The sequence below is a fragment of the Salvia hispanica genome, chromosome 1, assembly GCF_023119035.1.
Source record: "Salvia hispanica cultivar TCC Black 2014 chromosome 1, UniMelb_Shisp_WGS_1.0, whole genome shotgun sequence".
Taxonomy (NCBI): domain Eukaryota; kingdom Viridiplantae; phylum Streptophyta; class Magnoliopsida; order Lamiales; family Lamiaceae; genus Salvia; species Salvia hispanica.
Genome location: NC_062965.1, coordinates 40,596,909 through 40,622,049, shown reverse-complemented (window position 1 = coordinate 40,622,049; position 25,141 = coordinate 40,596,909). Strand labels below are relative to the sequence as shown.

Below are 25,141 nucleotides of genomic sequence, written 5' to 3'. Positions count from 1 at the left end.
ATTCCAAACTAGCCTTCAACTTTTTCACAATTTTTGGTCACTTCCACTTGTATATTTTTTGATATATACCCCCCCTTCTTAAAAATAGCAACTCTTTCTTTTTTTTATCTGTTTCTTAAAAATAACAACTTTCAAATTTTCTATTTTTAGAAATCTTTATACCCTTATACACCTCCCTAATAAAATGGTCTCATAATCCACTAATATTAATTTCATTATTTTTTTCTCTTTCTCTCTTTTACTTTACCAATTCTTTTCCTCTCACTCTCTTAATTTATTAAATTTTGCATTAAAATCAGTGCATTAAAATCAGTGCCGTTTCAAATGTCCATATTTTTAGAAATCTTTATACCCTTATACACCTCCCTAATAAAATGGTCTCATAATCCACTAATATTAATTTCATTATTTTTTTCTCTTTCTCTCTTTTACTTTACCAATTCTTTTCCTCTCACTCTCTTAATTTATTAAATTTTGCATTAAAATCAGTGTCGTTTCAAATGTCCATATTTTTAAGAAACAGAGGGAGTATATATTATATTTCAACTTTGAATTGCAAACAGTAGCATGGAGTAATTTAGGAGATAGAAAAGTCTCCTATACTACATTTTATAGATGAAATTGTGTGTAATAATCAGCATTAACAGCCTACCCAATGTTAATAGCAGCAAGTCAACTAGAAGTTGGAACATTTAAATGTTAGTTGTTTTGTTTGGTTGTTCCTTCCTTCTGTCCACAGAATAAATAAAGCAGTTGTAAATATCAAGGCAAGCACAACCCATATATTCCTTGATTCCCTAAACTGGGAATCAAAAGCATGTGAAATCCCCAGCTGCACACAACCTGTTCGAGGAAATGTCTGTTTCCTGCGGAGCCGAATGGGTGGTTGTGCTGGGCTGTATGCGCTGGGCCTGGAAGCGCTGCACATACATCGGCTCTGACGACAGCGCCACGTGGCCCCCCGCCACACCCGACGAGTTCGACCCCATCCCCCGCGCCTGCCGCACCATCCTCGCCGTCTACCAGCCCGGTCCCCGATGCCCGGGCGACGGCCACTGGGTCAACCCGGACTGGGTCGTGAAGCGGGCCCACTACGAGCAGACCCGCGGCCATGTGCCTCCATACTTGATCTACGCCGATCACGACAACCACGAGATAGTCCTGGCCATCCGCGGCCTGAACCTGGCGAGCCAGAGTGACTACCGCGTGCTGCTCGACAACCGGCTCGGGATGCAGATGTTCGATGGCGGATATGTGCACAACGGGCTGCTGAAGTCTGCGTTGTGGGTGCTGAAACGAGAGTCCGAGACGCTGAGGAGGCTGTGGGAGGAGAATGGGAAGGGGTACAAGATGGTGTTTGCAGGGCATTCTCTTGGGTCGGGCGTTGCGGCTCTGATGACCGTCATCGTCGCCAACCATGGCGACCAGCTTGGCGGCGTTCCTAGGAGCCTGCTGAGGTGCTACGCGGTGGCGCCTGCGCGCTGCATGTCGCTCAACCTCGCCGTTAAGTACGCCGATATCATACACTCGGTGGTGTTGCAGGTTTGTTATAAACCTACTTTACTTAGTAGCTAAGCATTTGCAAGTTCAAGTTTTTCTACATCATCTTTGTATTACTTCAAAGTTTTTAAAAGATGTTAACATTGGATTCACATTATGCTAAGAATGAAACACTCGAGGAAAAATTAGATAGCCAAACGGCGTCGGATTCAAAGGCGGATCGGAATGTGGATGCGAAGAGAACATGTGACGAATAATGGTTATGCATCTCTCACAAATCCGGAATTCAAAAAAAAAAAAAAAAAATTCCCTATTTGGGAAGCTAATTTCAATATTACACCCAAAGAAGAATTTCACCCTCATCTCCCATATGCTAAAAACATTTGAATTTTTTAATTGATGCTCTCATTTTGGCATTGTCAGGATGATTTCTTGCCAAGAACACCAACCCCATTAGAAGACATTTTCAAATCTGTTTTCTGGTGAGTTTGTACTGGCCAACTAATACTACTGACTCCATATGAATCCTTTGACATTATGAAATATTATTCTGTTTTTGCCTCTTAAAAAGAGTGAAATTTACCATCATTTAAACCAGGCCGTAATGCTTTGGACAGTTTGCCTTGCTTGTTATTTCTCGTGTGCCTGAGGGATACGTTCATACCCGAAGGCAGAAAACTCAAAGACCAAAGACGACTGTATGCCCCTGGTCGGATGTATCATATCGTAGAAAGAAAGTTTTGCCGGTAAACTGCTATAGAGACGGACAAAACTTGTTTTAGCACAATTACATTGATTTATCTGACAATAATTCTGCGGTTCGCCATAATAGATGTGGAAGATATCCTCCGGAAGTTAGAACAGCTATTCCCGTAGATGGAAGATTCGAGCATATCGTCTTGTCGTGCAATGCTACATCTGATCATGCTATTGTTTGGATAGAAAAAGAGGCAGAGAAGGCCTTAAAAGTAGGTATTTGCATCCTTCTCGTTTTTACTCTCCTTTCGAATTTTAATGATGTCTACGCGCTCTATTCTCGTGATGCAGAATATGCAGGAGCTTAATACAGAGACCGTAACTACTCCGCCACAGGTACAGAAATTCAACAGGAAGCTGACATTAGAAAAGGAGCACAAGGATGCGTTGGAGAGAGCCTTAAGTTTGAATATACCTCATGCTGAAACGTCATACGAAGAATCATATGGGAACAGTGAAGAGGGAACTTCACAAGACGGAAAATTGGAAGCCTGCAACAACACATAAGATTCTTCAGAAAAGGAAAAACCAGTTTGTAAAGACGCAAGGACCAACTGGGATGAAGTAGTTGGGAAGCTTTTCAAGAAACACGAATCCGGGAAGATGCTCCTGAAAAGAGATGTCACTGAATCCATAAAATGCTCATCTACTAATTAACCAGTTTCTGCAAATTTGTATCTATTTTTTATAACCATTCTTTCTCTAAACTAACTTGTAGCAATATTAATTGTTTTGCAAGTGTGCATACTAATTGTAAAACACTTCACATTTATTTTCTTGTGTTATATATATCGAAAGAGGAAGGTAAACTAACTATAGTTTTAACATCCTTTTGGGACACAGATATATCATACCTAAATGTGGATAACCGTCCGCCTGTTTAACTAGAAAAGTGTCGTCGTAATTGTCAAACCCCTTGTGTTAATTCAATATGCATGAAGAATGCACGGTGCAGGCACGTTTAAAACTGGTGGGATTCATCGTACCAAAGACGGACAATACCCCCCTCCTGCACACATGTGGCCCATACGCGTCCACTGGCACATGAAGCTCAACTACAGAGACTACCAGCGCGTTAAGATCGCCATCACCAACTTTGTCTGCAGGATGAACTTCACACAGTGAGTCCACATCTCACAACTAAGTCTTGTTTGAGTCATCTTCTACGACAGTCCTCTGAAAATGTTCAATCCGAGACTCTATGAATGAGTGTTTCCAAGGAAGATTTACCTCAATGGGGCTGAATGCCAACTGCCACCTCCTGCTGCATATCCCATTTTACCTAACTCTGCATACAAATATTTCATCCCAGCTTTCATGGTTTTGCACATTACCGTTACAAATCAACAGAGATTTCTCAATGAAAATCGATAACAGTAGCAACGACTCGAGCCATAACAAACTGGTTATTAATACCAAGAGATGGTAGTAATCAGGAATATGATGAACAAGTAGTGGAATTATTCAAAATGAATCAAACATGTAGATTGCAAAAGGAAAGCAACAAGCTAGAGTCATCTCTAAAGAAAAGACTCCTTAACATATTCGATATCTTATATCTGCAAGATTATGAATGGAAAGCCCAACGATAATTTAACCTCAAAGAAAATGCTGCAGAAATAATTGTATACAGAAGGCTGACAAAGAAATAATTGTATACAGAAGCATTTAATTTATAGAGATGAGACAGGGGAATTGCCAATACCCTTTCAGACTCGTTCAGATCTGCATAAGCTAGCTCACCTAAACAGTTGATCAACGAAAACTACGTTCTGGTGAATCAATGAAATTGAGTGCGAACGATGGCAAGCGGCTGAGTGAAGCAGGCATGTTCAAAAAAGTGATTCACAAAATTAATGACACTTGCACACTGATACTAAAAACTACATTTCAAAAAAAGGAAAAAAAAAAACAGAAAACAGAGGTGAAAAACGTACAAATATGAAATATTTGTACAAAAATTAAGACAATTAGTCCGGTGAAGAATGAGGCAGGTGAACGGCGAGAAGATATCAGACAGCTAGTAACATAGTTGGAAAAATCCCCCTTTAAATGGATGTATACATATCCCTTAGGAATGTATTAATCCCTAATTGCGAGTGCAAATATATTTCAATAATTTTTCATCAAGCGCACAAATTTATACAACAATTTAAAGCTAATACAAGTACATGAAGAAATTAGATATAAGAATGCAGAATTCATAAATACACCTGCTAGAAGTTCAACGATTACAGGAGAAATATGCATTTGTTCATCAATTGAGGATTCAGAGCTATGATAACATATTATACCTTAGATCATCCCAAGCTACAAGAAATCTGAAGCTTCCGGTTGCCGACTGTGCTATGATAACATATTATAAACTGCAGAAAGGCCAGGGGCCAATTGAAAATGCCTGTTCCTTTTTTACTAGAATAGTAATCAATCTATTTTTTGGTCTCAGAGTACCCTTAACTTCAATTCATATATACAGAGAAGAAGTAGTAATCATCAATCTATTGTTTTGTCAGAATTCGGAGTTATGAAGTAATGCTATTGCCTGTTCCTTTTATTGCACCTTTTCCAGCCTTGCCCAATAGTCATAACTCAAGGTAGCAGACAAGTATTTTAAGGGAAATAAGAAAGGAAAAAAAAGAGCTTGGTCTTTAACAAAGATGGCTTCTTTCCTCATGTTTGAAATCGACTACTCAACAAAAATTACAACAGAAAATAATGGTTTCTTTCTTCATACTTATGCAGTTATACTAATTACTACAACTGAAGTAGTGAATCTGGAATGGATTTCCACCTGTGATAATGAATGTAAAATTTTGAACATGAATTCAGCTATCAAATAGCCCATTCTTTAAGTTGGTATACATAATTACACATTCAATCAGCTTGAAAGTAAAACAGAAAAGAATGCCTACTATTTGGTTCACTATACACAAATATTTCAACGGCAACTAAATTGCTGGTAAATGGCTGGTCTGAACTAGATGTTTTATTGCCTTACAAAATTGTAATCGAATTGAGGACATTACTAAAACGCTTACAACAGTGTAGAGAGCTTTTCCAAACTCCGAAGTACCATGTGCAGCTGTGGATCAACATCATTTCTTGCTACAAACTCATGAACTTCATCTTTAACCTGAATCCAACTTCTACCAGGAATCTTTCCTTTCATTCTCTCTCTCATGTTGTTCCTTACGCTAACCACTCTATCCCACTCATTCTTACTAGCATACATATTAGATATGAGCACTGACGCTCCTCCTCTCTCTTTCAAAAGCTCAATCTTTCTTAAAACAGCTTCACCAAACTGCAACTCATTGTGAAGCCTACAACTACTCAGTAAAGATCCCAATACAGCCAGATTAGGCTCCATCGGCATGCTCTCAACAACACTATAAGCTCGTTTAATCATCCCAGCTCTTCCCAAGAGATCAACAATGCATCCATAGTGACGAAGGTCAGGCTTAATTTTGTACCTTCTCCACATCAACTCAAAAATGCACAAACCTTGGTCGAGCAGGCCAGAGTGTGCACATGCTGAAAGAATCGCGACAAGGGTCACAGCATCGGGTGCAAGTCCGCGGAGTGGATCCATTTGAGAGAACACACACAGTGCGTCTAGTCCTTGGCCATGCATACCGTATGCTGTGATAACGGCTGTCCAAGAATACAAATCCTTCTTCACATTCTGAATTTGGTCGAAAACTCTAGTTGCGTTACTTAAATCTCCACATTTTGCATAGGCGTCAATCAGGGAATTAGAAATAGAAACGTCAGTTTCGATCCATCCAGCCTTCTCTAATAAAGCGTGGAAGCATTTAGTAAGATTTGCATATCCTAGACCACCACAAGCTGACATTGCAGAGATGGTGGTGACAACATTTGGATGTGGTTGGCAGTCATCGGCCATCAAATCTTTGAAAACTAGAAGTGCTTCCAAGTAATTGGAATGCGCGACGAGCCCTGATATCAAGCTCGTCCATGTAACGACATCTTTGTTCGACATTTCATCGAACACACTCCGTGCATCCATTGCCGAGTCCCGAATTGCATAGGCACTGAGTACGGAATTCTGAACATACAAATTGTGATCGAAACCAAATTTCAGAGCATGGCAATGAACTTGTTTCACAAAAAACAGATCCAAACTAGACCCACCAGCCTGGAGTAAGAATGTGAATGTATATCTGTCGGGGAGTATTCTCTCTCTAACCATTTTCGTGTAATAATGCAGAGCAATCATGGGATCTAACCCGGCGAAGAATCTAATTAGTGTATTCCATGAAAAAATATTGGGTCTTTCGATCCTACTGAAGATCTGAATTCCAAACTCTGAATTTTCGATAAGGTTACATTCTTCTGACTCAACCAAGTTCAAATAGAGTATGCGACTCATGATGAAGGGGTTGCGGTGAAGACCCGTTACAAATACGTAAGCAACAAATTGCTTGAGATGATGAAGTGTTTTCATCCATCCTTTCTCAAAAAGTTGCAACCTGGGGTGCCTTTGAAACAATTGGTTGTGTTGAACCCAGTTGGAAAAATCAGATTGCGACGAACAACTGAATCTTCTCTGAAGACTTAGCAGCGGCAGGGATGATTCAGGTAGTTGCTTAAGGATAACAAATTGATTATTTGGGAAAAGATTTTTGAATGGCATTCCAAAGTCAGTAATTGATGATGCTCTAGAAATTTTGTGACTTTCGCGTTGAAAGATTTCTCCCTGATTGTCTTCACTTCTGTTCCTTCATCTAATCAATGATTTAGAATTAATTCAGTAAACAATAGAGCTCTAATTTCAATAACACTAAACAGAATACAAAAAAATCCAAGCCCTAATTTCAGGTGAAGAACAACAAACTAACTTGAATAGATAAGGGTGGCTGATGGAGGTGGCCACACGCGTCGGACGTCAAGCAGTCTATACATAACAACATTTCAAGCGCAACATAGTCATCCTCATCGCCTTCAAATGCTTCTTCCTCTTCTTCTTGCTCAAGCTCTTGCTTTAATTCTTCTTCATGAATACTTTCTACAACCAAAGTCAGCAATTTTTCTTTTCCTTTTCTTGATGTGGCAGCAGCTGCGGTCCTTGTGTCTTTCTTAGAACCTCGAACAAAACTAGATGATGTGAAAAACTCTTTTCATGTTTTTGACCTACTATATGTCGTAGACTCTCCAATTGCTGAACCCTAAGCCTCATAAGCAGTTTCCCGGTCTAGTGTACCACCATCAAAAACCAAATCATTGTCGTGTTTACAACTTCAACATCATTTAATTCTCCAACCAACCATTCGTTACACTCATCAATGTCGTTGAATGAAATGGGATCAATTTTGTCTTTAATATCGCGTCTTTCAGACAATTTTTTTGGTTATATTTAACCTACACCAAATCATGCATCTTCTTATTTTCAAATCTATTTCTCTTTTTTGAATGAATCTATCACATTATATATTGTTAATGTTAGAACTGAAAATTCAAGAAATATTTAAAAAGTAACTAAATTACTTACTTGCTCGAAAACACTCCAATTGCGCTCAAACCCGGAAGCACTACATGTTAAGCTCAAGATATTGATAGCAAGTCTTTGCAACTTGGAGCATCATGGACATACTTCTTCCACCATTGAGAAGCAAAACAAAATAATATAATAGTGAATAGTTGATTATCAGTTGTGGTAATCTATGTACCAATATTTATACTTCAGTGTCATATTAAAATTTAAAACATATATACAAAACTAAAATAAATAGTTTTTCACTGGTTCTAATTTTTTCCTATGATGCACCATAAATTTGTGAATAAACATGCCTTCACTACTTGTACCATCTCATCAAGTGCCTCGTCGTGATCTTCTTTATTCGGCCATGAATTTGCAGTGTGACATAGAAATATATTAGCTCCAGGTGAGAAACTATTTATTCCAATATTTAATTTTGCATATATGCTTTAAATAAATACTGAAGTATAAATATTGCTACATAGATTACTACAATTGATAATCAAATATCCACTATTATATTGTTCTGTTTTGCAGTTCAATGGTGGAAGAAGTATGACCATGACGCTCCAATTGGCAAAGACTTGCTATTAAGAACATGAGTTTAACATATAGTGCTTTCGGGTGTGAGCGCAATCGGAGTATTTTTGAGCAAGTAAGTGATTAAGTTGTTTTTTAAATATATTTCGAATTTTTAGTTCTAATATAATTCTATAATTAACAAGGTAATAGATTCATTCAAAATAGAGAAATAGGTTTGAAATGCATGATTTGGTCCTCAACATATGACCAAAATATGAATTTGGTCCAAAACAATCACTTTTTGAAAAACAGATCCATAACAAATGAAATTCTTGTCGAAATGGTCCTTTTTTGACAGGTCCGTCAAAAAACTAACGGTCATGCCACTGTGCAATTAGCGGTGACCGTTAGTTTTTTACGGAACCGTAAAAAAAAGGACTAATTCATCGATATTTTCATTTGTTATGGACCTATTTTGGACCAAAATCATATTTTTACTCTAAATAAAACAAAATATTGTGTGAAAGGCACGATATTAGAGATAAAAATTGATCACATTTCACTTAACGACATCGATGAGTGATGAGTGTAACGAGTGGTTGGATGGGGAATTAGATGATGCTGAAGTTGTTAGCGCCGACAATGATTTAGCACTTTGATTGGAACTGCTTATGACGGAGGCTTCGGGAATTGGAGTGCCTACAACATATACTAGGACCAAAAAATAGAGTCTTCCACATTATCGAGTTTGTTCGAGGTTCTAAGAAACACACAAGGACCACAACCACATCAAGAAAAGGAAAAGAAAAATTGTTGAGTGGATGTAGAAAGGATCCTTGAAGAAGAAGAATCAGAATCAGAAGAGAAGAAGGATTTGAAGGCGATGAGGATGACTATGTTGCGCTTGATAATGAGGATGAGGAGTGAAGACGCTTTACTATAGACTTTGCATTTTACTTTGCGTTTTTATCATTGAGTGAAGACCTTAACTTTAAACATAGCATTGTTTTACTTTTAGTTTCAACTACTATTTTTTATTTGGAATATTACATTTCTAAAATTTTGCATCTTATGTTATGTATTATATTTTCCTGTATTTATTTATTTACGTATCGACTGCCATAATACCACTGAGCTGGCCGCCATATCCCTATGGCGGTTTTTGACCAACCGCCATATGCCGCCATTAATAACACTAATTATGATACATCTATTCATACCAATATTTAACTTCATGTCTCAAACATGATATTCATAATCTCATACGGTCCATTTATAATATCATTTTCAGTCAAAGCCTTGAATAACTATTTCTTTCGATCACACACCATTTTCCGTTCCCCAACTACTTTTTGTGGTTTATTCACCTTTATAATATCACCCACATAATCCATATCAATTTATCAATGAAAAGGGTGTTGCAATAAGTAAATCCTTTAAACGTCTAAGGTATTTGTCATGCCTTACAAATATGTGTAAATTAGAACTACACAATAGAAAAGTTTCTCCAAAATTACTCTTACTTAGCTAAGATACCTTTATTTCTTCTTTTAACTTTTAGAGCTTTTAAAATTCACTAGTACTTTGTCCACCGATCCTTCTTTCCATGCTCCTATCTATACTGCAGCTTTCACTCTACCGGGTAGACCAAATTCACTAGAAGAAGAGAGCTTTCAAGCCCGTTTCAAGATAGATAACGTGCATTACACTATATTTAAATAATAAACTGCATTTTTCTCGAAGCAACCTAGGGGTCGATTCCTATACCACGAGAAACCTCTTGGTGTCTAGTTTAATTTTTAAAAAAAGTAATCACCAAAACTCCAAGGGATGAGGGAGTTATGGCAGTTTCATTTCAGCCTGCCAGTTTGTGTGACAGTTTCTGCCAACTGTTTTGCAGGAATTTTTAAAATAGCAAACATTGATGATATAAGTCGAAATTTTAAAGGGATCTTCCTAAGACATGATAATATCTAAAGAAAATTTTATAATAGGATTTTCAACACAATGGGATGGCTGAATCTGACCAGTACAGTAGGGAAAGAACAATACTAAGTACAAGTTACTTCATATTTGTGTCATTGAGTAATTCCCTCAACAGTCACACTTCATGTTCAACAGAAAGACAATATAGTTGTGTATATTTTGGATCTAATCTTAAACCAAGCAAGGCAGATTCCCCCTTTTTTTCCTAATTCACACACTCTTCAAAAATTTGGATCAACAATCATCTTCTCCATGGTTTTTTACAGCCCCATATCATAATTACACCTATCAATTGCAATTTTAAGCTCAATTAAATACATGAAACTAAGTTCTCTATTTGATCCCAAGGTTTTAGACGGAGCTTCATTCATCTCCAAAGTTCAACTTTTCTTTTCAATTCATCTACAATTTACAGGTTAAAGACTAATTAAATGCCCAAATCCAGCAATATGAACAAACCCACCAAGGCCAGTACTCAGTCCTTTTCATTCATTTTACTAGAAATGCAGGGTAACAAAGGGGAGTTCATTAGCACTACAAACTTATAGCCTTGTAGAGGTTACCAATTCTCCTTGATTGTTGGTGATTTTCAAAGTATTGTATGAAATCAAGAACAATTAAACAATTAAAGCATAATCTTTATTTATTCCCCTACAATTTTCAGCCACACCTATTTCAATTTGAGAATTGGTTTTTATACACCTTTGTTAATGTGCTCTTCCTCCAAGGACTAATTCTATAGCTAATTCAAACCAATATGACAAAATACATCAAGAACAAGAATAAAAAGGCCATTGTTCGGTTCTTCCCCTCTCCAAACAAATATAGAAATTTCTTTTATCTGCCTATCAATTTCATGTGCTTAGAAGATGACATAAAAACAAAAGGGGTAGAAAACTTACAATTTTTTTGTAAGAAATCAAATATGAGAAATTGGTTCTTCAAGCTAGACGCCACTAAAATTGAGGTGTGGTGTTGGATGCAAGTGAATAGAGTAAAGCGGCTGAACACCGGCGGGGCGGCGGCGCCTGAAGTCAAGGATGTTCAATTTTGCTCTAATTTTTCTCTCTTTTTTTTTCCTGTATCGGAGTGAGAGAGTGATTTTATCATGGAGGTTAACCGGTTCAATCCTCCAGGTTTGGGACTTTGGGCCAACACTATTCGGATTATAGATTAATCAAATGCGGAATAATTGGATTGTGGTTTGATCGCATTGTGTTTTTATCTAGTTATAAATATTCACCGCTAATCCTAAATATTCAGGTTCCGACTAGCCCATCAGGCTGCAATGCATAATAATGAAAAATAATTAAATTTTTATAAGTTGTAAATTATTTAATTATGATAATTTGAAGATATACATTAAAATCAAACATAAGTACATGCTAGTTACTCTCCTAATAGAGTAAAATAAAAATTAAATATATTTTAAAAATTTTGTATGAATAAAATAAAAATTAAATATATTTTAAAAAACTTTAAAGCATATTTTACAAATGGAATATTTTATATGGTTAATATGAATTTTCCATTCCAAAAAAATTAACAAACTTGTAAATACCGCAGGTTTTAATGTGCAATAAGTAAAGTAAGATAGAGATGAGAAAAAGTAAGATAGAGATGAGAAAAAGTAAGAGAGGAGGTGGGAAAATATAGTGGAATGATTGTTAGTGGATTGTGGGGTCCACATTATACAATGTATATGATTATTATTTGTTGAAAAACTTTCCATATTTAGACTTTGTCTAATTTTGGGGGACTGCCCACAATGATAAAATAACTCTATTTTTTTGGAATGGATGTAGTATTATATTAATAAAAATGTACTCCCCATACATGTATTACAAAACTAAATGTTTTTTTATAGTTATTTATGTTATAAAAATAATTAATTAAATATTGAATTATGTGTCAAATATGAAGAAATAATAGTAATAGTTGGACCTAGGTTCAATCTACTGAGCCAGTCCATCAAGTTTCGAGTCTATACCTATCGGGTTGCGAGCTAATCAGACTGTACTTTTATCGGATTGAAAATTTGTCGGCCCTAACCCTCTAAATTTAGCGGGTCAGGGCGATCTACAGATTACGGACTGTACTGATATTCCTAGTTTTTTCCAATTTAATTCTCTTTCTTTTTCATTTTTTTAATATTCCAACACCTTAGTTATACCACAATCGGGATATAATCATCCCTTCTTTTGATTCCTTAAGCCTCCATGTCATGTGAACAAGGGGATGGGCCAGAGCAGCTCACCATTGGGGATAGAATTTAGAAGTGTGGAGCAGGGGAGAATGAAAAGAGTTAGAAAAAAAACGGGCATGAAACCTTGGAACCTAACCCAAAAAAAAGGGGTTAGAAAACAAAGTTAGAAAAATCGGAAAATAGGCAGGAAAAGTTGTAACTGATCCTAGATTTGTTGTAACTGACCTTAAGAAAGTGTTAGGAAAATAAGGCCAAAGTGGTCAGGGTTAGTTTTGAAGTTTTCAGTTTGTACATAGGGAGGTTGTTCTAGTTCTGTCTCTAAGTTCACATGTCCTTCATTCTTGCACCAATCAGCATGAACTTAGAACCCTAGGATCCTCACCTATATATACTATAACCCTTGGCCCCATTACCACCTAAATAAAAGACCTTAAGGAGTTAGCTTCTGTCAGTAGAACTCTAACATCAATGGTATGGAAAAATGAATGAGAGAATGGATCCTAACCATTCTTGTGAGGATTGAGTGACCGAGTGAATCCAACAGTTACGGTGATAGAAGCTATCTACAAAGGGACAAGCATGATTAGGTAGAAGAGGGGAGGAAAAGGAATTTGAGACTGTAGATGATTGGATTGACCTTAAGCTTGTGGGGACAATTGCCAATAAACATAAACCAGTTCTATCTTTCTTCACTGTGTTTTCTTTTTCTTTATGACAATGTGTTTAGTTGTTTTCTTATTTTTCCTTCTTTTCTAGATTTTAGGTTTTGTTCTTGGTTTTTGCTGTTTTCCAATAAGAACCATGCATTGAAACGTGCCTCTTTTCTTTTTCTTTTTTTTCATACTTGAGGACAAGTATGGGTTAAGTGTGAGCAGTTTGATGAGGCTCATTTCATGCATGTGTTCTATAGTAAAACTGCACGTAAATCAGTGAACTAACGATCCTTTTTTAGCCAGGTGTGTAAATTTCGCAAAAAACCGAAGATCGCACCATTTAAGAAGGCGAAAGCAAAAGTCGAGGAAAAGAGGAGAAAAAGGGCGGCATTCAGCTGATCAAGTCAATAATTTACCGGAGCCAGCCAGACTCTGCGCTGAAGAGAAGATTACAAAACTCCACTCTAGAGTGTGAAGGGCAGAGACATCATTTTGGGAAGGTGGTACCCTAGGGATTAGAGCCCTACGTCTCCCTATATAAAGGAGCCTTACACACCAAGAGAAAGGAGTTCCACCATTTTCATTTTTGCACTTTAGTTTAGAGGGGGTTTTCACCCGTCTTCTTAGAGTAGGTAGGATTTTAGTCCCCTTCTAGGGCTGAAATCAGAATCTTCTTCTCATTTCCTCGCCTTCAGTTTGCTGCACACACTTGGTTCCGTCTAGATAGCTAGTAGTTAGCTGCTTTAGTGTTTGTCTTCTCGCAATTTCCATTTCTGTTTGTAATTCTACTCAGAGAAGGGGTGATGAAACATTTTACCTCTTTCTTAGCTTAGATTCTGTTTCCTTTTGATGTAATTGACTCTTTTTTGTTTTCTGCTTGTTTAATCTAAGTTTCCGTTTTTGTTTCTTAGCTTCGTGCTTGTTTTCTGCTTTAATGTTTAGATCTGTTTTCGCTTTCGTGTTTTATGTTGAGTCTTAGCTTAGATTTGAGGTTTTCTGTTTGAGTTGTCGTTTTCGGTTTAGATCTAGTTGTTTATTTTCCGTTTTTGCATGGTTGATGAGTCTGGTTTTTAGGCTTTGGTTACTAGTCAGTATAACATGCTTTATTGGATAATATCTGCAAAATAGTTGCTAAAGTGTGCAGGTTGAGGTACTAAATCAGGAGGAAAGGATCAGAAAGAATTGGAGTGAAAAAGCAGCAAAAAGAGTGATACTGGCCAGTATTAGCAGAAAAAGTGCAAACTGGTCAGTATGAGCAGGAAAGGTGCAAACTGGCCAGGATGGATGCTACGGAGCTGGACACGAGAAGGAAGAACTTGTTTGGAACAATCAACTACTAAAGAGGGGCAAATTGTCATTTCGCATGAAGAGGCAGCCCTAGAAATTAGGGCAAGCCACCCTATAAATAGGAGCTGAACATAAGGGGACTTTATCATCACTTTTGAAATCACTTACAACACATTTTTTGGGGAGTATAGCTCCATTGGCTCTAAGTTCCACTCTCTAAATCCAGCAGCCTGCCATGAAGATTCCGCCCACCTGCCGGCGGAGAGTCATCATGCCTTATTCATTCTAGCCGTCGTAGTCCAGTTCCAGTTTTAGAAGAAGCCATCAGCCATTTACATGCTTTCTTTTAATGTTTTCTTAGTTTAAGAACTTGTTTTACTTGCATTTGTCTCGGATTTCAGTAGTTAATTTGTTTGAAGCATCTTTTGGTTTGAATGTTTGAATGAAGTTAAGTGTTTATGGTTTTATTTGAGTTTCAGCTTTGTTATTGCTTTAAATCTCTCTAGTTAGCTAAATCTGATAGTTTTATGTTGATTTCTATTGTTTAAGTGCTTGAATCTGCCTAGCTTAGTTAGATCTAGTATTTCCAAAAGTGTTTACAAGTTTTAATATGGTTAAGTTTCTCAAAAATGCATGGAATTCGTTTCTGCTTGTTTCTGTCATCCTGTCATGTTGACCAGTATGCGTAAATCTCAGTTTTTCTTGCTTTCATTCTTGATTTCAAGTTAAATATTGCATTTACGAATTTTTGAGCTTGAGCATTCATCAATGGAGTTTGTTAGGTCTGGTTAGCTTAGCTTGGTGAAGACGAAAATGTCACAATATATGTTGCTTTTGTAACTTTTTGCTTTTGTACTTGTACTTTTTTTAGCTTTTCTACAAACCCAGCAGTCAGTCTGCCAGCATGTCCTTTGATTCCATTTACCTTTTGTCTAGCCATTTTTAGGAAGTTTCATCTAGTAGCTTCTAACATGCACACTCGCACCTTAGTTTACATACACATTTTAATTTCTTTTAGCATGCAACATTTAGAGCCACCCTGACCTAGGAGGGGTATAGGTCTCATTTTCACCTACTGGTCAGTTTAGTCATGAGTTCTGTTTTCGTTTGCAAGTTCAAGTTTCCCACTTTAGATAGAGGTTTCATTTCATTTAACGCCTAGTTTTAATCTCAACCCCATAAAGCGTGGTAGCAAACCAACCCTTCCAAAATGTCTTTGCAATTGCACCTCGCCTAGCCAATAGAAGTGGGTTGAGGTATTTTTGTTGACAAGAGGTTTTAGGCACAGACCCAACGACACAGCTAGGTCTAGGCACCCTCCTGGCCAGTTGACACGCACATACAAGAGTCGCCGCCTTAAAAAAAAAACCTCGTCCGTCAATGATACTGTCATAGTTCGAGTTTTTACGTTGTCATAACTTAGATCGTAGAAGTAATTTTAAGTTTCATGTGTTTTCCTTTATTTCGTCTTCTTCAGCTTTTCAGATCTGTTGCTGCTCTGCTTCTTTATGTTGATTTGTTGAAGAAGATGATTCTGTTAAAGTTGTTTTACTTTTTCGTGCTTTTTGCAGGGACTGACAATCCCGTTTATTCTGTTTGTCTTTTTATAGTAATGTTTGTTGAGTTGATCAGTTAGGTTAGTTTAGTTGTTCTGTTTAGCTTTTCATTCCAACCCAGTAGATAACTTAACCTATCCCAAAGTAAAGCGTGGCAGCAGCCAAGCCCCAAGCCGTGTCACACAAACAATGTTCAACGCCTCATCTCTATGAGATCGATCCTTACTTCCCTATACTAATTAAATAGTATTAGTAGGTTAAGGTTTTTTTGTTCGATTGCCCTCTTGTTATCTCTTCCCTTCTTCTCACTCGAGTCGGAGCCACTCAGCTTGATCTGCTTTAACTTTTACCGTATCCACTAACCCGCATTTTGCAGGTAGACAGGCAGAAATAGGTTGACCTAATCAGGTCGATTGCCCAACTTGAGCAGTTCACGACGATACACACACAGCTTTAAAGAGACAAAAGAGACGCGCGCGAAAGGGGGAGCGAGGCTGAACAGCGACGATTAGTCTTCTCATTGGGTGCTCCCGCTGCATGTTATTTGCTCCAACTTGATCCAATTGTGCAACAATTTGGCTCCTTCTCCCGATCCATTCGTCCGCCCAGTTAATCAACTCATTTTTCTGAAAATGGCGAACTTCACACACAGGTACCTGGCTCAAAATTGGATGTTAGTTTACCGAAATTTGATGTAGTTTTATGATGAAACACATGCATGAAACAAGCCTCATCTAACTGCTCACACTTAACTCATACTTGTCCTCAAGTATGAAAGAAAAGAAAAAGAAAAGAGGCAAGTTTCAAGCATGGTTCTTATTTAAATGCATTAACACATATATGTACAGGACCTAGAAAGGAAAAGTATGTAAGCAAACTAAACACATTGACAAGTAAAGGAAAGACGAGACATAACCGTTTTATTTAGTTTGACAATTGTCCCCACAAGCTTCAGGTCAATCCAATTGTCTACAGTCTTAGATTCCTTTCCCTCCCCTCTTCTACCTAATCTTGTTTGTTCGTTTGTCAAGATAGTTACTATCTTTCCAACTGTTGGATTCACTTGGTCACTCAATCCTCACCAGAATTGTTAGGACCATTCTCTCATTCATTTTGTCATACCAATGATGCTTGAGTTCTCTTGACAGAAGCTAACTCTTTAAGGTCTTTATTTAGGTTGTAATTGGGCAAGGGTTGTAGTGTATAAAGGTGAGGGTCCTATGGGTTTTAAGTTCATAATGTATATAGAAAAGTATGAAAGACATGTGAACTTAGGGACCTAGGAAAACCGCCCTTTATTCAATATGAAACTTCCCCATCTTTAGAACTACCCTTTGCCATTTTGGCCTTATTTTTTTTCTAACTTTTTTACAGGGTCAGGTTACATCATTTCCTGCCCTCTCTTCTTTCTATTTTCTTTTCTTTTTCTATCTTTCACTTTTTTTTCTGGGTTAGGTTACAATGTTTCCTGCCTGTTTTCTTTCTATCTTTCTGTTTTCTATTCCCCTGTTTCACAACCTATTTCCTATACCCAATTGTGAGTTTCCCTAGCCTATACCCTTGTTCACAAGACATGAAGGCTTAGGGTTTCCAAAGAAAGGATGATCATAGTTAAGGCTCAAAAGGTGTAACTAGGGGGTTGCCTTTCCAATGAGGCGGGTCTATATGATTCGAAAGAATTAAGCTCAACTGGCTGTTCTTATTGTCTTTAGTTCTCACTAGCTTGTGTCATTCCCTCCAAGCATCTACATTCTACTAAATTCTACACCAGCCTTGTTTTCTTACCTTATTTTTTAAGGGCGTGTTCACCTTGTGAACTTGTATATGTCAATTTTAATTCTTCGAAGATTTGGGACACCGTTCCTGCGTGTTTAGACCATCTCCAATGATACATTAAAATATAAAATGAGATAGATAATTAGCTCCAATAAGTGGTGGACGCAGAAATAAACGTAAGTATGGGCTAAATTTTCAAAATTTTACTTAAAAATAAATTTCTAGATACTTTAGGTTATTAACAAGCGCTTGTATATACTTATATATATAAATAAATTTTAAAAATTTATAATAGAAAAAAGTTAGAAAAATCAATTCGTTAGGGGTTAAAGCCCCTCCCCCAATACATATAGTCCCGTCAGTAGCTCTAATAATACTCCAAAATCAATATCAATTTTAATCAATCTCAATTTTAACCAAACTAAAAATGTTTCCAAATTGAGGATAACTGAGAGAGATAGATGTGGGTAGCTGGAGGGCCAATGAGTCATTTTGTGTGCGGAAGCACTGTTCCAGCTCCAATTCAAATACCACGAAATTTTCTAGTTTCAAATTTGTCCCAAATCTGATGAATAGTGCGGGCTGCCGAAGGAATACTAAACAAAATAAAAAAGAAATAATAAAAAATAAAAAAGAAACCAAATTATTTCAATAAAATAAAAAAGAAATGCTAAAAAAATAAAGAAAAAGTTGGCCTTTTCTATTTTATAGAAGGCGTAAAATTTGAACCTTTTTATAAATCTCTTGAAATAAGTAAAATTTGATTTATGTATATTTTTTGTTAACAAAGTTAACATAATTATTTCAATTAAATATAGTAGAGAGAAAGTGTAACAGCCCGGATTTCCAGGGTATAATAAATACGGCGACTGCTACTAAGGCGGACTTAAAAGCAATGTGGACATAGGCTAGGGTTTCATTTAAAGAGATTTGACCAAGGTATTAAACGAATTATCAAAGCAATAAGTCAACGGTTTGATCAAGAAAATCAAAAGATGAATAGATATCATAACTATGTTCAACGGTCAAGGGTTTAATGTAAATCCAACAAAAACGCATCATGTCTCGATATTCTAAGCAATAATGAATTAGTTCAGAAACGATGATACTAAGTTTCATGTTTAGCGGAAGCAACCAAGAGAAAAGTGAAGAACATGTATGAAGACACAACTCCACTTGATGTTTCAAACGATCATATCATTGTTCAATTTATTAGCTCAACACCGCCACCCGCTCGTCACTGCTCAACCTGCACATAGGGAAAACACATGCAGGCTTGAGTATTTTAAACATACTCAGTGAACTCATGCCAAAACGTTTTAATAGTTATGCCACCCTTACCATAGTGAACTCGAGTTTTTGTATTTATTTAAAAGAATATCATCGAGCATCACAAAATAATTTCATGGACTGGCCAGTCAAACAATACCTATCATTTTCTCATCAATCAACAATTTCATGGTGCGACGAAGTGTGGCCACACTTTCGCCCACGAGACCGGCCGACTAGCAAGGACGGCTCCCGATCTCCTGTGTACACTAGCCTGATAGGGTTTGCGACCCTACTCAGACCCGAATTCGTTTATATAGCCCTATAGCTAATGGAGCGCACTCGCGAACTAGGCATCAGGCACACACAATATCCAAAACAATCACAGCCATGACATAACAGTTTAATCCACCCTTATTTCTCCACTTTCATAAATTTGCAACATAAGAGAGTTTAAGAATAAAGCCCACCTCGATTCCTTAGATCACAAGTATGTTCTTCCTCTTGCTATCACTCCGTGAGCATGAGTTAACACCTTTAATTTATATGTATCACAAGTAAATCTCAACCATCTACTCAAATTCAAGCATGTTCCTAACGTTTCTTTTTTTCCCATCGATTAGTTTCAATATCATCATTCAAAATCAAAGTACGATTATCATATCGCTTTTATTCGCACAACAACTCCAGATTTATCATCAAATCGTGTCACACATGAGTGTTTCCCACACACAACACACGCACACACACACAACACACGTGTACACGCATACCGAGGCATGCACACACACACACACGGTCACACACACATCCACGGTCACACACACACACATATTCATCCCAAATTCATCGATTGTTTTCCCCTTCACTCAATCTAAATGCATGTTGACTCAAGAACACCGATTGATCGGTAGAAGAAGAGAAGATCAAAATAAAAATACCTTTTCAATAGAACAATCGGTAGGAAACAAGTAGGATCTTGATTCTTCAACAAATTCTTGAATTGCAACTTCAATTCTTCTCCAAAAGATGATGAATAAATGGAGAAAAGTAGAAGAAAAATTTGAGAGAGAGAGAGTGGGAGAGAGATCGACGAGAGAGATGGAGGAGAGTGGGGCGGTGTTTGTGATGCTAGGGTTTTGATTCTCACTCTTATATTTATAGAGTGGAAGACATAATCCAATAATTAAATAAATAAAGATTTGGAAGAGATTTGGGGGGTTGTAGTTGGCGTGAAGTAGGGGAGAAATAAGGGGAATTCAAATTTTCATGCTATTTAATTAGCATATGATTTAATTTGAATATTTCACGGAGGAGGATAAAATATCACGGAGCAGAATAAAAATAATAATTTCTCCCTAAATAATATGAAAGTGGCGATTTTTGCCTTAGGATTTAAAGTCAAATCCTAATTTATATAGGATATGCAAGATCTTCTTAAATTTGGCAAGATATGCTAGGATATTTGAATTTATTTATGGAAGAGAATAAATAAGGGATCAAATAATAAAATAAAATCCCTTCCCCCATAAAATAAGGGAGATTTCGAAAATCTCCTTTAGAGACAATATAAGGGCCAAAAATTTCATCAATTATATAAGGGATGATCGGACTTTGGATTTAATTTGGATAATTAACCCAAGCAATAATTAAATCCAAGAAAATAGGATTTCTTTCCAATAAATAGGAGGGGTCGAAAATTCCACTTAATTAAATAATGCTCCTATTAAATTCTCACTCATCCCTTAGGAAAATAATTCACCACAATATTATTTTCCCCGCATCAAAATATTCACATATTCGAATTCCACCTCTACTTCACATTTTCCAACGACTTTGACCATTCCACGGCCACGTCATATTTTCCACAATATTGACTATTCAATAGTCACGTCACATATTCAAAAAGTTTGACCATTCAACTCAAACTCAACTCCATATCACAATTAGGTCACAAATAATATTGCAATAAATCACTCATCATTTAATCCACATATATCATAGCATTAAAAGCATTTAATGCAAAAATTTTCACGTCTAAAAAATTAGGGTTCGAAAAAGTGGGATGTTACAGAAAGTGTAGGAAATAGTAGGTTATATTGGAAATAACTTTTATTTCCATTAAATAAGATCCACTTGTCAATCTTTTAACAGCGTATTAAAAAATGTAGTATACAATGTATGAGGTGATCTCTTCCGAGTCTTAATTAACCTAGTCGGCTAATTTGACGAGACTTAATATTTGAAAAATTTAACATAAATCATGAAAATATTGAATTTGAGTTTCATTATATTTGACAAATTTAGTTTTCGATTTTCCTTTAAAAGGTCTGTTCGAGATAGCTAAATATTTAGCTAAACATTTGACAAATGTAGTTTTCAATTTTCATTATAGGATTAGTTAACATTATAAAATATTTAGCATATCACACTTTGATTTGATATAGAAAAAAGTGAGTATAAAAAAATTTAATGAAATGTGAATTATATTTTTATAGATTAATTTTAAAATTTTGAACAAACACAATTTTTATATAGAGCATATTTTTAATCAAGGAGAATTTAGTTTTCGTCCTTGTAATATCATAATCGAACTTTTTCTTGTAGTATACACGCATAGTTTTTGGTTAGTATATATGTGTAATTTTTAATAGGTTTGTGTTAAAATGACAACATCTCTTAAAGTGACACCATGACACTACATATCCAGTAATTGTAACGACCCGCCCTTCTAGGGTATAATAAATACGGCGATCGCTACCTAGGCGGACTTAAATGCAACAAAGATCATAGGCTAGGGTTTTATTTAAAGGGATTTGACCAAAATATTTAATGAACTATTTAGGCAACAAAACAACGGCTTAATCAAGAAACCTAATGATGAATAGATATCATAATTTATGCTCCAAAAGGCAAGGGTTCAATATAATCCAAAACGCATCATGTCTCAATATTCTAAACCAAAAGGAATATGTTCAACTCAACCAAATAATAATAAGTTTCATGTTTCAGCGGAAGCGACCAAGAGAAGGGTGAAGCTATGTATGAAGACAAAACTACACTCGGAGTTTCAAAACGATCATATTATTCAATTTACTTGCTCAACACCGCCAACCTGCACATAGGGAAAACACATGCAGGGCTAAGTACTATAAACATACTCAGTGGACTTATGCCGAAAACAGTTTTATCATAATAGTAGTTATCATGTCATTTTCAAGTGTCCATCGGGGGTTTATCTTTAGAAAGGCCTGGGGCACCACAATATATCCTTTATCAAAATCACGGTCGCGCAACCATTTTTCACATCGACATTTACCATATCCTCATTCTACATGACAAGGAATACGGCCGCAATCCAGGTCACTAGACCGGCCAACCCGTACGCTGGCACGCGGTCTAACATTGGTGTACACTAACACAAGTAGAGTTTGCGGCTCTACAAGGATCCGAATTCGATTAAATCAATAGTGGCATAGCCACAAGGGATAGGCACGACAAAACAAATCAAGGCATGATAACACAGATCTCATTCTCATCGATAAAGATTTAGGACGGTGTCCTTATTTTAAAAGAAAAGCCCACCTCGACGGCTTAGATCGCAAGTATTCTCTTCCCCTTGGTATCACGCTGAGAGCGCGAGTTATCGCCTTTAAATTATGTGTATCACAAATCAGTTTCAAACATTGATTCGAAAATCATGCATGTTCCCAACGTTTCCCTTTTCCCATCAATTCGTTTTAATATCACCATTCAAAATCAAGACATGATGATCATATCACTTTTTATTCGCACTACAACTTCAGATCTATCATCAAAACATGTCACACATGAGTGTTTTACAACATATATCACACGCACACGCACACACACAACACACGCGCACACACACCGAGGCATGCACACACATACACGATCCACACACACACACATAAACATCCCATTCATCAATTGGTTTCCCCTTTTCACTCGATCCATATGCATGAGGGTTCAAGAACACCGATTAATCGGTTAGATGAGAAAAGATAAATCAAAATACATCTTCTTGATAAAAACGATCGGTAGAAACAAAGTAGAATCTTGATTCTTCAATAATTCTTGAGGCTTCAACTTGAATTCTTTGTAGAGAATGAAGAGATCTTGAATAAAATAGAAAACAAGTTGAAGAAGAAGTGGAAAAAGAAAATAACGTGAAAGAGGGAGAGAGGGGGGCGTGTAGTGTGGCTAGGGTTACGGTTTTTCTCTCTTATTTATAGAGTTCAAGAATATAATCCCACAATTAAATAAATAAAGATTTGGAAAGATATGGGGGAGGGAGTTGACGTTAATTCTGGTGAGAAATAAGGGGATTTCGAAATCTTAGGCTATTTAATTAGCCTATGATTTAATTTGGTATTTCACGGAGCAAAATAAAATATCACGGAGCATAATAAAATAATAAATCTTTCAAATATAGTAGGAAAGTGGCGTGATTTTTGAATCTCTCCACAAGGAATCAAATTAAAATTCTAATTTAAATAGGATATGACAAGATCCTCTTAGATATCGTAAGATATGCTAGAATATTTGAATTTATTCATGGGAGAGAATAAATAAGGGATCACATAATATATTAAAATAATTCCTTCTCCCATAAATAGGAGATTTTCGAAAATCTCCATGCAATAAGGTGGGTTTCGAAAATTCCATAGAGGAATTAGAGAATAATTGGACTTTGGATTTAATTTGGATAATTATCCCAAGCAAATAATTAAATCAAAGAAATATATGATTCCTTTTCCAATAATAATAGGGGTCGAAAATTCCAATAATATGTATAGGATATTTATGAATATCCTATTTAGTCTCTCTCATCCCTTGGGAAATAATTCGCCACAATTATATTACTCCGCATCAAAGTATTCACACAAAATCAACCATTTTTACTTCTACTTCATATTCTCAACACATTGACCTTTCAATGGCCACGTCATATTTTCCACATCTTTGACTATTCAACAGCCGCGTCATATTTTCCACATTTTTTACTATTCAATCAATCTCACTCCAAAACGCAATTAGGTCACGAAGAAATCATGTAATTAAATCACTCATCAATTAATCCACATACTCCATAGCATTAAAAGCATTTAATGCAAAAATTTTATAACTCGAAAATTAGGGTTCGAAAAAGCGGGGCGTTAATGTAATATTATAAATGCTATACAACAATATTATAAACGCTACACAATAATCTATAAATTGTTGTATAACGTGTTGGATATTGCTGGTCGAGAAAAAATTGCTATATATACAGTGTTGTATATTGCTGGCCGAGATTTTTACAGTTGTGAATTGCTGTCTAGTGTATTGTATATTGCTATATAGTGTATTAGATATTGCTGGCCGAGAAAATTTACCCTTTGAGCATTTTTTTTTATTGCCATATGATAGCTTATTATTCGTCCACATGTACAAATGATTGACTAGGAATGATGGTACGATGTTATTTTAAGAGATGTTGTTATTTTAAGACACCCCATTCTTAATTTTTATATAAGATATTGGTGGGGGCATTTTGGGAAGATTGCAATTGACAGTCCTTTTTTTTATTTTTTTTATTTTTACAGAATATAAAATAATTGAGTTCAAGTTTTATAACTTGATACATGAACAACCGAATCAACCAAAACATATATTGCCCATACAGTAACAAATACTATTGAGATTTAAATCTTGCCCCCTAGCAACTAAGAACGTGAACTACTTACGGAATGTTTTCAACAAATAATAATTATACACCGCAATTTTAATGTGGAATCCACAATCCATTAATACTTCTTTCACTATCTTTTTAACTCCATCTTTTATTTTTTTTCTATCTCTCTTTTACTTTATTAATTGTACATGAAAATTCGCACCATTTACAAATTTGTCTATTTTTTAGGAACGAATGGAGTATAAAATATGAGTAGAGAGTTCTTATTTCTAAGGACAATTATTGATGATATATAAATCAATAGTAACTTTTACCTATGAACTAATCAAGAAGCTTAAGTAAAATACTAAAATTAAAAAAAAAATAGAAGAGAGTTAAAATATATGTGCAATGGATGGGATTTAATAGTTTCAAAATCCACAATTTTACACT

General features: G+C 36.1%; 2 protein-coding genes across 15 annotated transcripts; one reads left to right on the top strand and one right to left on the bottom strand.

Annotated features, from left to right (window-relative positions):
• The first annotated feature begins 645 nt into the window (after positions 1-645).
• Positions 646-3,022, top strand: LOC125220107. Its single transcript, XM_048122246.1, has 5 exons — positions 646-1,542; positions 1,924-1,982; positions 2,118-2,246; positions 2,333-2,468; positions 2,548-3,022. Exons 1-5 carry the CDS (start codon positions 856-858, stop codon positions 2,761-2,763), a joined length of 1,227 nt encoding a protein of 408 aa, XP_047978203.1. The 5' UTR covers positions 646-855; the 3' UTR covers positions 2,764-3,022.
• Positions 2,465-11,387, bottom strand: LOC125220039 (putative pentatricopeptide repeat-containing protein At3g28640). Of its 14 annotated transcripts, none has more exons than XR_007176289.1 (5): positions 11,167-11,387; positions 3,487-3,544; positions 3,243-3,356; positions 2,672-2,747; positions 2,465-2,578 (listed from the first exon to the last, which is right to left on the bottom strand). XR_007176289.1 is itself a non-coding variant. In XM_048122164.1 (4 exons), exon 4 carries the CDS (start codon positions 6,911-6,913, stop codon positions 5,291-5,293), a length of 1,623 nt encoding a protein of 540 aa, XP_047978121.1. In that variant the 5' UTR covers positions 6,914-7,004; positions 7,119-7,638; positions 7,769-7,872; positions 11,167-11,387; the 3' UTR covers positions 5,049-5,290. The 14 variants fall into 14 exon arrangements, 9 of the variants coding, with proteins under 9 accessions (XP_047978121.1, XP_047978114.1, XP_047978136.1 ...); XR_007176292.1 differs by lacking the exon at positions 11,167-11,387 and adding an exon at positions 4,551-4,692; XR_007176293.1 differs by lacking the exon at positions 11,167-11,387 and adding an exon at positions 4,000-4,074.
• Positions 11,388-25,141: the final 13,754 nt, after the last annotated feature.